At 43.7% G+C, this 12,126-nt stretch overlaps 1 protein-coding gene and 1 long non-coding RNA gene across 7 annotated transcripts in view; one reads left to right on the top strand and one right to left on the bottom strand.

Moving 5' to 3' along the window:
* Positions 1-12,126, top strand: part of MYO18B (myosin XVIIIB) — a 243,277-nt gene that overhangs the window by 194,793 nt on the left and 36,358 nt on the right. For 4 of the 5 annotated variants that reach the window (XM_075898877.1, XM_075898880.1, XM_075898879.1 and 1 more), the window contains 3 exons: positions 146-279; positions 3,646-3,687; positions 4,733-4,885. In XM_075898877.1, the coding sequence (XP_075754992.1) occupies positions 146-279; positions 3,646-3,687; positions 4,733-4,885 (329 nt within the window). Of the gene's footprint in view, positions 1-145; positions 280-3,645; positions 3,688-3,842; positions 4,398-4,732; positions 4,886-12,126 lie in introns of those variants that run through there. The other variant, XM_075898881.1, reaches the window with a different exon arrangement.
* The window catches only part of LOC142818529 (uncharacterized), a 45,557-nt gene that overhangs the window by 3,580 nt on the left and 29,851 nt on the right, over positions 1-12,126 (bottom strand). The window lies entirely within an intron of this gene.

Consider the following 12,126-nt stretch of genomic DNA (forward strand, 5'->3'; position numbering starts at 1 on the left):
CGAAAAATAATAGTAAAGATATTCTATAAGAAAATATATCATTTCTATGAATGGTTTGTTAGCCATCTCTGGTGCTGTTTAGACCCTGGGCTGAGTGTCGATAGCTTTCCCGAATAAGAGCTAATGGCGGCATATGTTTTTCTAGGAAAAGCAAGTAGAGGAGTTGTCTGCAGTGAGGCAGACCTTACAAGCAGACCTGGAAACCTCGATTCGACGCATTGCAGATCTGCAGGTCGCCCTTGAAGAAGTGCAGTCCAGCGATGGAAGTGATACAGAGAGGTATTTAGACAAAACCCAAAGCCACAAGACAAAACCAAGAAGGCCAGGTTTATCCCTGGGGGAAGCATTCTAAACTGAATGCTGATACACCCGGGACCATGTAGCCCTGATGCCTCTACGTGTGACTGAAATAGGTCATTGGTTCATCTTCTACCTTCATGTACATCATCCCATTCAGATCTGCCGATGTGGGGAGGGGAAGGGGAAGTTGCCCCGGGGCCAGAGAGTTTAAAGGGGCCCAGGGCTCCTGGTTCTCACCGCTGCTAAGGGGAGAGGGTGTACCGCATACTCCAGTGGCTCTCAGGACTACCTGGGGGCTGGAATGATGTGCTCCAGGTGTCCTGAGGGCTCCACCCCATCTGCCTGACGCCCCGCCTCTTTTGGGCGTGTGAAGCCTAGCCCTCTCCACTTTGCCTGCAGAGGCTATTGGTGCCCTTGTCCCCATTCAGCATAGTTTATGAGTGTCACCTATTATGCAAAATTCTGCATGTTTAAAAAATTGTTCCAAAAATTCCATTTTCCACCAGATGCAGTCTTTCCTTCAGGGAGGAGATTCTAATCCCCTTGTGTTTGGTGTCAGAAATCTAGCTGTGGTGTTTTGTTTTGTTTTGTTTTGTTTCAGAACAGGAAAGCTTTCTGCTGCATGGCTTTTCACCTTGTGTAGTCATTTGAACCAGGGTAAAAGTGGAGTCCTCTGTGCTTAGCACAGCATGGCAGTGTTTTAGCACTTGTGGAAATGGCTATCCAAAGTGAAGGGACAATGGGAAAACCAGGCCCTAATTGTGTATTTGTCCTTCAGACTTTTCCAAAAGAGCTAGTTGGGTTGGTGGGTAACATCCATTTATAGTATCGCAACTGAAGCAGACTCAGGCCAGTGCTGAAGGGGTTTGAATTTGATAATAAAAAATGTTAGCATTGGAGAGTTAAAATGATATGCTTAATTTTCAAAGCTCTCCTCCCGATTGTTTATCAGCTATTAAAACCACCGGGAGAAACATTTCCATTCTTAGATGCAATAATAGTTTTACTGCCAGTGTCACAAAATGGTCTCACTTTTCGGGAAAACGCATGTTCCCGGCAGGAGGCTCAGAAGTGCCAGTTGGAATTGAAATCTTTATTCTCCAGCACATTTCACGCTTCCTTCCTGCAGAGAAGTGTTTGTGACCTTTTGTGCTTTCAGACTGCTGGGCCAAATGAGCCCAGTGCAAGTCAAATTTGCCACCGCAAAACATTGACAAAGGGCCTTGAGAAAGGCTGTCCTTGGATACATTTAAATATAACATTCTCCTTCAAATTAAAAGGCAGAATAATTCCAGCATTGCAGTCTGTGCTCAACAAAACAAACCACTGAATGATCTCCAAATTAGTGGAATTTCCCTCAAAACCCATGATGCTCTCGTGTCTCTCCAGTGGTAATTACCTACCTGTTCTTCCCAGATCTGTGTTTGAGACCTGTTCTTGTTCATCTAAAGTCATTCTTTGCCTCTGCAGCCTTCACAGAGTCAAATACAGTCTGAAGCTTCCTTTCTGTTACTGATCTTCACACAGCTCTTAAATATTTTTTCTCTAACGGTAAAATCAGTCCAGTGCTGGAAGTCTTTCTAACCACTTTTTAGTCTTCTTGACTGCTTTGGAGTATCTCTTTCCCAGACAACCTCCAGATATGGCTATTGCTCCTGCAGCAGATCTAATAGGATGTTCTTCCTGAAAATAAATCTGTCCCTTCCCCACTCTCCCTGTAGTGATTACTAAGCGCCTCTCTTTTTGTAAGAGGAAGTCATCTGGAAGGGCTCAGTCTTAAAGGGGCATGCATTGGATTGCACTAGCCATAGATGCTCATATCAGAGAAGGATGTTTTCACAGAGCATCTAGTTATCAATTTCTGACAACTAGATGCTCAATAAGTTGAAGTTATTGATTAAAAAAATAGGCATGACCTTTATTTGCCTTCAAAATTAAGGTTGGGTAGGGAGAGAAAACCAGTTTTTACAGTAGAACCAGTTAGAAATGTTTGAAAATGGACAAGAAAACATTTTCATTCAATTTCTGTTCCCCATTTTTTATTAGCTCCTTTTTGATGACAGCTGTCCTCTCCTTTCCCTCATTGCTATGGTGGCATTATGACACACAGAGAGAAGGAGTAGATACATAAAAATCTTTCCCCAATTATTAGGAAAGGGTGAAACCCAAAAGCTCATAAATGCCCTTTTTAATCAAAGCTGCTTTCAGAGACAATAGATACTTTATTCCTGATGGAGAAGTATATCTCAGCAGGGACTTTCCAGGCTGCTGGGCTGAGAGAAATGAGGTTTTGTCCTCTTTACAGTTATTTACCCCTCCAGAGTTACCATAGCATAATGTCTAATGATGCTTCCTCTGCACCTCTTAGTGAGGTAGACACATTATTAGTCTGTAACTTTAAAAACAACAAGCAGTCCTGTGGCACCTTAGAAACTAACCAAAATATATTAGATCATGAGCTTTTGTGGGCAAAACCCACTTCATCGAGTGTGTTTTAATCACAAAAACTCATGATTTAATGTATTTGTTAGTCTCTAAGTTGCCACAGCATTGGTCCATGGTTTCAATTTTCGTATTTCCCTGCAGTTTGGAACTTGTAACCAGTGGATCCTGAAACAGACGCAACCTGTTACTAACTTAAATTAATAAATTCAGGTTTTCTGCTCAGCTGTTTATTGAATGTTTGGGAATGAAACACCAGATCTGTGACAAATTAGCCTTTTGCATGTTGCAGGGGCTCTGATTTACAAATGATCAATGCCTGTGTTTTACCTCTGACTTCAGCGGAGTGAACTGCAGTGCACACAGGCGTGGCAGTAACATCACGCCCCTCACATATTGCAATATGTAGATCCTAGGAAAATCAACATGCTCTGATGCAGAACAGCAGATAGCATTGTGGCTCCCAACAGGCATAACATTAGTTCTCATCGCATTAGTCCCTTTTGTCAGCCCACAAACCTGGGCAAAGTGTTTGAGCATATTACAGGATTGTTAGCTATTCGACTTGCACATCATACATTAGCAGCAGTGGGCTCTTTGACTGGCGCACATCAAATATAGCACACACACATATACCCCGTGTGCACAACAGTAGCATCGGTGTGTGTCTGTGGGTGTGCATGTGCCTTTCTTCTGTGGTGGGATTGGTGTTCAGGAAATACTTTGGACAGGTAGGAAGAGGCCTTGTTAGCTCTGCTGCTCCTTGCCTCCAAAAGGTGGATGAGCAAGTTGTGTTACAATGAATCTGCAATGTTTTTTTGATCTCCTCAAAGAAAAGCTGATGCTTGTGATTCAGTACAAATCCATCGCCTATTACAGTGATCTTTTGTTCCTTCATTACAGTGTCCAGACAGCCCGGGAATCTGCCTATTCAAGAGGAGATATGTAAGTGAACATGAAGACCTGCTAGTGGGTAAAAGCTTTTGAAATCTTTTTGTGATATTGACTCAGAGTTGTCAAAATCTCATTTGGCAAGGATATGTCAATACCTGGTGAGAATGTGCTCGTGCTCTTATTAAATGCACTTTGATTATTTTCAGATGGAATGTCAGATGGATTGCCTTTGCAATACACTGCAGCTAGACTGATATTCTACGCTTCCCCAGATATTCTGCCTATTAACCCAAGACAGATGGCCTTACTTTATTTTTATTTGCCTGGTCATATTTGAGAAAATTAAACTGGCCTGTACTTTCAAAGGAATTGACTTTCTTAAAGGGAATCAACCTGTCAGCAGGGGACACCAATGTTGGGGACCAAACCCGTGGCATAGTGGGAAACCCTTTTGGGAGGTTTGAACCCACTTCTAATGCAGATCTGGAGGACTAATTCAAATGTGTTTTCTGACTGAAGCCATCATCCTTGAACTGAACATGCAGTGAATAAGATGATGATTCTGTTTGCACACAAGCAATCTGGGTTACAGAGTGTTTTCACCAGCCAGAGTGGGAACAGACAGCTGAAGTGGCAATTGCACAAACATCAGATTGCCTGGAAAAGTTTGTTTCATATGTGCTGAAAGGAGACTCTGAGCCAGTCTATGCTACCGCTTTAGAAGGCCGGAACAGTTTCTCTCATCTGGAGGATTTTTTTTAAAAGATTAGGGATGAAGGGACCAATACAGATCAAACAAAAGCCACCACAAACTACCACCCTGAGAGAACCCATGTAGGTTTTAGACATCTTTCCCTCACTTCATTTTTCATGTGCATGGCTTGGTTTGACATGAGATTGCAGCACAAATTCTACAATCTGTGAAAGACTGGGGATGGGGTTGTTTCCAGTCCCGGAGCCTTGCAAAGTCAGGAGAGAGAGCCCAGGCAGGAGAACATTTTCAAATAGCCCATTTTCCAGTGTTCCTTAGATCCCCTTGCAGTCTTTGGGGAAGGAAGGCATGCCAGAGTGAAATGCTGCTGTGTTCTACTTGCAGGGACAACCAGTCTAGCTTAGGCTCCACTCTGAGTCTGGAGCCAGAAGAAAGCCTCAAATCCTGGCTGGGATCTTCACTGGGATGGTCATCACCTTCAGTTTCCAGTGTTGCTGGGAGTCTCTCTAAGCAGTCCACAGGCAGCTGCAGCCTGAGGTAAGAGATGCCCAGAACTGTCTTAGACCAAAACATGTCAGTGGTAACAGACGGGGTGTGATGCAGGCCGAGTTGTCTGTAGATACTTTGAACACTAAGGGTATGCTTCCTGCAAGGATGTTTACTGGATCTGTCAAAAAAGGCTTTCTTTCTTGACTGATCCCCTTCTAGACTGCTGCTTTTTGCCAACAAAGTGCTGAGTTGGCAATACACAGTGGACATTTTTATGCAAATTAGGCATGGGATATTTAAATCCCTGCCTCATTTGCAATGTCAACCTGCCTAATCTGCATGTCTCTGCTGACAGAGGGATGCAGTCTAGACATACCCTCATTGTCAAGGTACCAGAGAGGTACCAGGCATAGAATCAGGAGAACGTCCCTTTCCTAGAACCTGCAAGAACTGTAGTAGTATCCAGTTGGAAACCTTGTCAGGGTGCAACAAGACGAGGTGCTACCAGGCTACTCGTATTTGAAAGGTAGAGTATTTCCTGTGTAAAGTCACACTTCTGCAGCTTGCCCAGTTAGAATGATAAAAGAAGCAGGTACAATGCAAAAACATGTTGCTAGCCAACACCAATTCTTCCACACCAGTATCCTTCACTTGAGCAGACCTCCAAAGCAATGGCATTAAGTTGCAAAATAAGTTACTATCTGGTGTTTATTTCTGACAATTGTTCATTGCCCTTTTAAATAAAAGAGACTGCATTCAACTAGATAAGAGCAAGTGCCTGGTGAATGTTAAAAAGGGTTGGATTTTCTGTTAGGATCAACATCCAGAATTCTGAGTCAGAAAAAGTTTGGAAAATCTTAAGAATACCATTCAGAGTTCCTCATTTCACACAACCTTTATCACATCTGTCACGTCTTCATCTTTCATACTCTTCATTACTGCAGTATCATGTTATAACCAGTGGCTCCCAACCTTTCCAGGCTACCGTACCTCTTTGAGGAAACTGATTTGTCTTTTTCCCCCTAAGTTTCATCTCACTTAAAAACGTATACAATCAGACATAAAATACAAAAGTGTTGTTTCACAATATTCCTGAAAAATTGTTGACTTTCTTATTTTAACTTCAGGTTGAAACTCCTTAATCTGGCACACTCTGGTCCAACAACATCCGTGGTCTGGCATGATTTTAGTTAGCCAGATGTCTATTTATCATGGGTGTGGCCAGCTTTCCTGCAGTCCCATAAAGTTTGTTTACAGCCAGCAGTTCTAGCTTTCAGTGTTCTGTGCTGTTGTTAAGCTCTAATTTACCCCTACATGTCTTCTAAGAGCCCAGCAAGCAGTGGGAGTGTTGATAATACTGCTAGACAATATTGACCTCATGTGGTCTGGCAAATTCTCTGGTTTGGCACCCTCAGGTGCCAAGGGTGCTGGATTAGAGAGGTGGAACCTGAATATCACTGTAAAAGAAATAATTTGGAATATAAATATTTTACTTACAATTCAGAGTTTAGTATATAGAGCAGTATAAACCAGTCATTGTCTTTATTGAAATTTTTGTTTGTACTGATGTTTCTAGTGCTTTTTATATAGCTTGTTGTAAAACTAGAGAAATATCTATATGAGTTCATGTACTCCTTGAAAGACCTCTGTATGCCCCCATAGGTACTTGTATCCTGGTTAAGAACCTCTGTAATTTTTCAGAATATCTGCTCCCCTTGCACTTGATGGCTGCCGTAGCATGATACAATAGCATTTACAGAATGAGTTGGAAGACTATGGTCTAACATGATACATGAGAGGATTTTGCAATGGTTGTATTGGATGCTGTAACAGACCCACACCTTGATGTTCTCCAGTTTATCTACAAGAACTGTGTGGCTGCTGTCCTTCAAGGAAGCAATGGAATCATGAGTGAAATCCTGACTCCATGGAAGATGGAAGGAAGGAAGTGTGTGTGTGTGTGTGTGTGTGTGTAAGAGAGAGAGGAGAGAGATTCAGAGAGGCTATATTTGGTCACCAAGCATGTCACGATACTATTGATCAATCCCACTGAAAGGAAACCAGGATTTGGGACCTACAGCACAAACCAAGCTTGAACTTTTTAAATTTAGACTTCTTCCATGGTGTATTTCACCTCGTACCTGAGAATTTCACTGGCATGCTGGGAAGGGAAGCATTATTGTCTCCATTTTACAGATGGGGAGCTAGGGCTTTTCTACGCTGCCACTTTACTGCACTGTACCTTTCTCGCTCAGGGGCGTGAACCCTGTTCCCACCCCTGCATGCAGAGAGTTACAGTGCTATACGGCACCATTGTAAACGAAGAGTGCTGGGAGAGCTCTCTCCTAGCTTTGCAGCTCTGATTACACTGGTGTTGAAGTGCTCCCACTGCTGGGGTCTAAACTTAGCGGCTGTGTCTACACTGGCACCCTTTTCCGTAAAAGGGATGCTAATGAGACACTTCGGAATTGCAAATTCCACGGGGGATTTAAATATCCCCCGCGGCATTTGCATGAACATGGCTGCCGCTTTTTTCCGGCTCGGGGTTTTACCGGAAAAAAGCGCCAGTCTAGACGGGATCTTGCGGAAAATAAGCCCTTTTCTGGAAGATCCCTTATTCCTACTTTCAAGATAAGGGATCTTCCGGAAAAGGGCTTATTTTCCGCAAGATCCCATCTAGACTGGCGCTTTTCTCCGGCAAAACCCCGAGCCGGAAAAAAGCGGCAGCCATATTCATGCGAATGCCGCGGGGGATATTTAAATCCCCCGCGGCATTTGCAATTCTGAAGTGTCTCATTAGCATCCCTTTTATGGAAAAGGGTGCCAATGTAGACACAGCCAACAAGTGTAGACAAAGTCTCCAGCTCTCTTGAGTCCCAGGCAACTGTTTAACCACAAGCTCATTCTTCTACTCTTGAAGCAGTTCAGTGGCTGGCTGACAGCATTTGCAGTGTAGGGCATGCTTATTCCAAGCCCTTTCATTTGGGATACTCTGTCAATTTGCAGCAGAATGAAGCCGGCAATAGAAACCAGATCTGGCAGCTGCCATTGAAATGTCTCTGTTTGACAGGATAAGGTAGGCCAGATGGACATCTCTCAGTGTCACAGACCAGGGATGCTTTGCTGGATGGTAATGAGGAGGGGGGTTGCCAAGCTCAGACTAGTGCTCTTCTTCTGTCTGTGCAAAATATTGTTCCCACATGTACAGCCAGAATGAGCCATCCAAGAAAATATAGGAGGGAGAACTGAAAGTCCAAAGTACCGCTCTGTTCTCAGTGTGGATTGTTAGGTCTGGATGGGAGTGCGGGGAAGCCTCTGAATAGAAGACGTGGGATGAATCAGCTGTCCAAAATGACACACAGCTGTTTTCTGTAGCTAAAAGGTAAATCTGCACCACAGGGAGCCTTAATATTACAGCAGGCAATGCAGCTCCAGAAGCAATATCCATAACAGCATCCCAGTGCTTTTGCTAAACAAACAACAACAAGACAGACTTTGAGTAAGATCAAAAAAGTTGAAAAGTCCTACTCAGCAACAGCGAAGAACAAATAGTAAATGCATGGTTTTGTGTCTGGATCTAGTAAGGATCCATTTCATTGGGCTACTAGGTCTCACAAATAGTGGTAAGCTGTCGGTTGTCTCATATGAAGTTTGGTGAACAATGTAAGAGCTAGGGTGAGAGAGAGGCTGTGATCATACTTGTTGCAAACTTTGAGTGAGAAGCATGATGTTTTTCCTGAGCTTCTGTGATGAACCTCGGCCCTGGATTCATATGAGCAGCCGTGGTCAGGAGTCCCTTGGGTTGCCAGCTGCCTATTCTTAAGAAGTGGCTATTGCCTCCAACAATCATGCCACTGAAGTTCAACAGAGCTCAAAGTTCTTGGAGCTCACTGAAAACATCTGGTCCAAATGCTGATATTTTGGTGTCACCATCACGATCTGCAGTCCTCTGAAGGGCTGCCTCAGGTCTAACATTCTGCTTCTGTCAGGAAGTGTGCAGTAGCCATTGGCTTCAGAAAGAGCTTGTTGTTTGTTGAAGGCTGCGGGGATGGTGCTATAGCCACATCTGCGAAGTAAAGTGGAGTAGGAGAGTAGTTCAGGTCTGTGTTTGCTATTCAGACTAGTGCTGTGTTGCCAGTGACTTGCGTTTGCCCTTTAGCAGTCTGGTGCTTTGCCAAAAGCTCTAGCTGCCACTGGAGGCCTGAGCAAACTTGCCCATCTAGGCCGAGCAAAATGACACACTGAATTATGTGCCAGGGTACATGCACTTATTGTCTCTATGATTCCATCAAAACCCCTCTTGTTGGTGGAAGATAGAGACTTTTAAGGTCAGAGTGAGGTCTCCTGGTCACATGCCTGTTCCCACCATTGAATGGGGAGGAAAGAGGGAATGAGCAATTCCTTCCATCTCATGACTGCTTCAGCCTATGTCGCAAGGGCTGTCAGCCAGACCTGTTCCTGTACAGTGTGCCAGGATCTCAGCCAGAGGCATCATCACCCATTTGATATGGACAGTAGAGGGCAAACCTGCAGTAGATGTGATTCTAATCTGAATGCAAAAGCAACTGCAGACCCAAGTGAGAACCTAACGTAACTGCTGCAGGTGGCTTATTGTACGCTGACTGTTGCTCAGTAATAAACAGACCAATGATTGCTGGTCCCCAGGATTGCCTTTCGACTCCGTCCCAATCGTCACAGGTGGTAACATCTACTGATTTCACATTTACTTTCTTTCAAGCTAGTGTATTTTTAAAATAGTAGTGGGTTAAATAGCAATCAGTTTGCAAATATCGCTGATGGTTTCATCAAAGTGGCTTATCTGGCAAAAATACTTCATTGCATTTTCAATACTTGCTGTCTCATTAAAATAAACACAATTTCATAGTTTGTTCAACATGCATGTTTGCATAACGCACCAACTAATGAACTATTTTAGTCTGCTAAGCTTCTCAAACAGCCTTCACCATGCACCTGTCGCCCTCTCCTCCCCCCAATATTGTCTAATTTTCAGGTATGTGGAGGGGAACTGAGGAGACACCTGTAGATGTTATTACAGATGAGCCTTAAAAAGGGGGTGTTATCACACAATGGCAAAACAGTACCAAAGATTATGAAGAATGTCTTGACAAGTATTCACTTTATGAATAGGTCATAGTTTGACAGATCACACCATCATTTAAGGTAGCTGCCATTTGAGGTAGAAACAGGAAAGTTATATGGTGGGGCATAATTGTGAGGTTAACATCGTGTTGTCATTAATTTTAATGTATTATTTAAAATCTCTGTAGAAAAGTGACCTCCTAATCAAGTCAGGGACTATAGAATCATTGGTCCAGAGACTGTGAAAATGTTTCAGGCTATGGTTTTTGCAACATGTGGAGAAGGAAGCTCAGTGGGAAAGCATGGTATTTAAGGTCAAACATCAACTCAAGGAAGGCAGTCAGTTCCAAACCAGGATCAGTGGAGTGTTAGATGAAAGCCGCTACTTCAAAACCCCACTTCAAGCCAGATAATATGACTTGACGTATTCTCTAGAGATGATTTAAAGAGATAATGCAATCTATCTGTGGATTTGGGTGCCGCACACTCACATATTTACCATTCAGGGAACATTGTATATGAAAGTGTATAAATGTATGACATGTTAATTTTTAAGAAAAATGTAAACAAGCTGTAAACAAGTTGGGCCATGGCATGTATAAGCAGCGAGACAGCTAGATACTTAAAAGACAAGGCACAGCTTGGCTCACCGCTGTGAGAGACTAGAAATTAGCCCCAGGAAAAGGCTGGAACATAAAGCACATATAAAACAACAGCACAGAGGCCATGTGTGCTGTCTTTACTTGCAGAAAAGAATTTACTCCCAAGAATAGCTCCGTGGAAGCCAGAGAGATTCCTGATATGAGGAAATGCTACTCTGCCTAAGGAAGTTCCTCCGTCGTACCTTTGGGATCTTCAGACAGACAGTGACTTTACAACCTAGATAGAACCAAAGAACACTAGAACTGGAAGGGACCTCGAGAGCAGTGTTCCCTCTAAACTGCGCAGCAGTTCAGTTTCACATGTGATTCATCAGCCCTGCCCAGTCAGAGGTTCAGAGCTCCGTGCACAGAGCTCACTGACTACTCAGGGCTGATTAATCACCCGTGAAGCTGTGCTGCCTCACAGCACAGAGGGAGCCCTGGTCCAGAGGTCTTCAAGTTCAATCCCCTGTGACCATGCACAATCTAAATCATCCCTGGCAGATGTCTACCCAAGTTGCTCTTAAATATCTCCAGTGATGGAGATTCCACAACCTCCCTATGCAATTTATTCCAGTGTTTAACCACCCTGACAGTTAGGAAGTTTTTCCTAATGTCCAACCTAAACCTCCCTTGCTGCAGTTTAAGCCCATTGCTTCTTGTCCTACCCTCAGAGGCCAAGGAGAACAGTTTTTCTCTCTCACCCTTGTACACCCATTTAGCTACTTGAAAAGTGCCTACATGCGAAGAACTTACATGGGCAGAATTTTCACATGTCCTCAGATTGAGGTCTGTGTTGCAGCATTGCCAGGACGTCTGTATATGAGAAGGTGCATCACTCCATTGGCCCAGGGGCTGCACAGGGAAGGGAATCTAGCCATGCTCCCAGGAGAATGGTAATTTGGGTGGACCAGTTTCAAATAAGCTACCCCTCTCCCCAGATCAGATGCGCCAGCCAAGGCGCTGCTCACCCAACACACACTTGCTTTCTCCTGCATATCCAGAACCAAGCCCAAGGAGGCTATGCAGGCACACAAGAGGTTTGTGTGAGTGGCAGAGCAAGAGGGGAGGTTGCTCCCATTGCACATCTCTTGCCCACACAATCCACACACAGTCTAGCTCCAAGTTCTTGCCTGGATTGTGCACCTATTTGTTTCATTTCTATATACGTTATCTGACTTTCTGACATGAAGCCATCACAAAGTGGGGTTTAGTGTGCACCTGATGTATAGCTACCCTGGAGTTGTGTGCAGTCAGTCTGATATGTAGTTGTGCTGCAGTTATGTGATTTTTCAGGATTAATACTAATGTCTTCCATGTAAAGTTAAACACTGTGGGTATGTCTACACTACAAAGTTAATTCGAACTAACGGACGTTAGTTTGAATTAACTTTGATAGGCGCTACACTAGCGCTCCGCTAGTTCAAACTTAACTCAAACTAGCGGAGCGCTTAGTTCGAACTAGGTAAACCTCATTGTACGAGGATTAAGCCTAGTTCGAACTTACTAGTTCGAATTAAGGGGTGTGTAGCCCCTTAATTCGAACTA

This window comes from Pelodiscus sinensis, chromosome 15 (assembly GCF_049634645.1).
Source record: "Pelodiscus sinensis isolate JC-2024 chromosome 15, ASM4963464v1, whole genome shotgun sequence".
Lineage (NCBI taxonomy): Eukaryota > Metazoa > Chordata > Testudines > Trionychidae > Pelodiscus > Pelodiscus sinensis.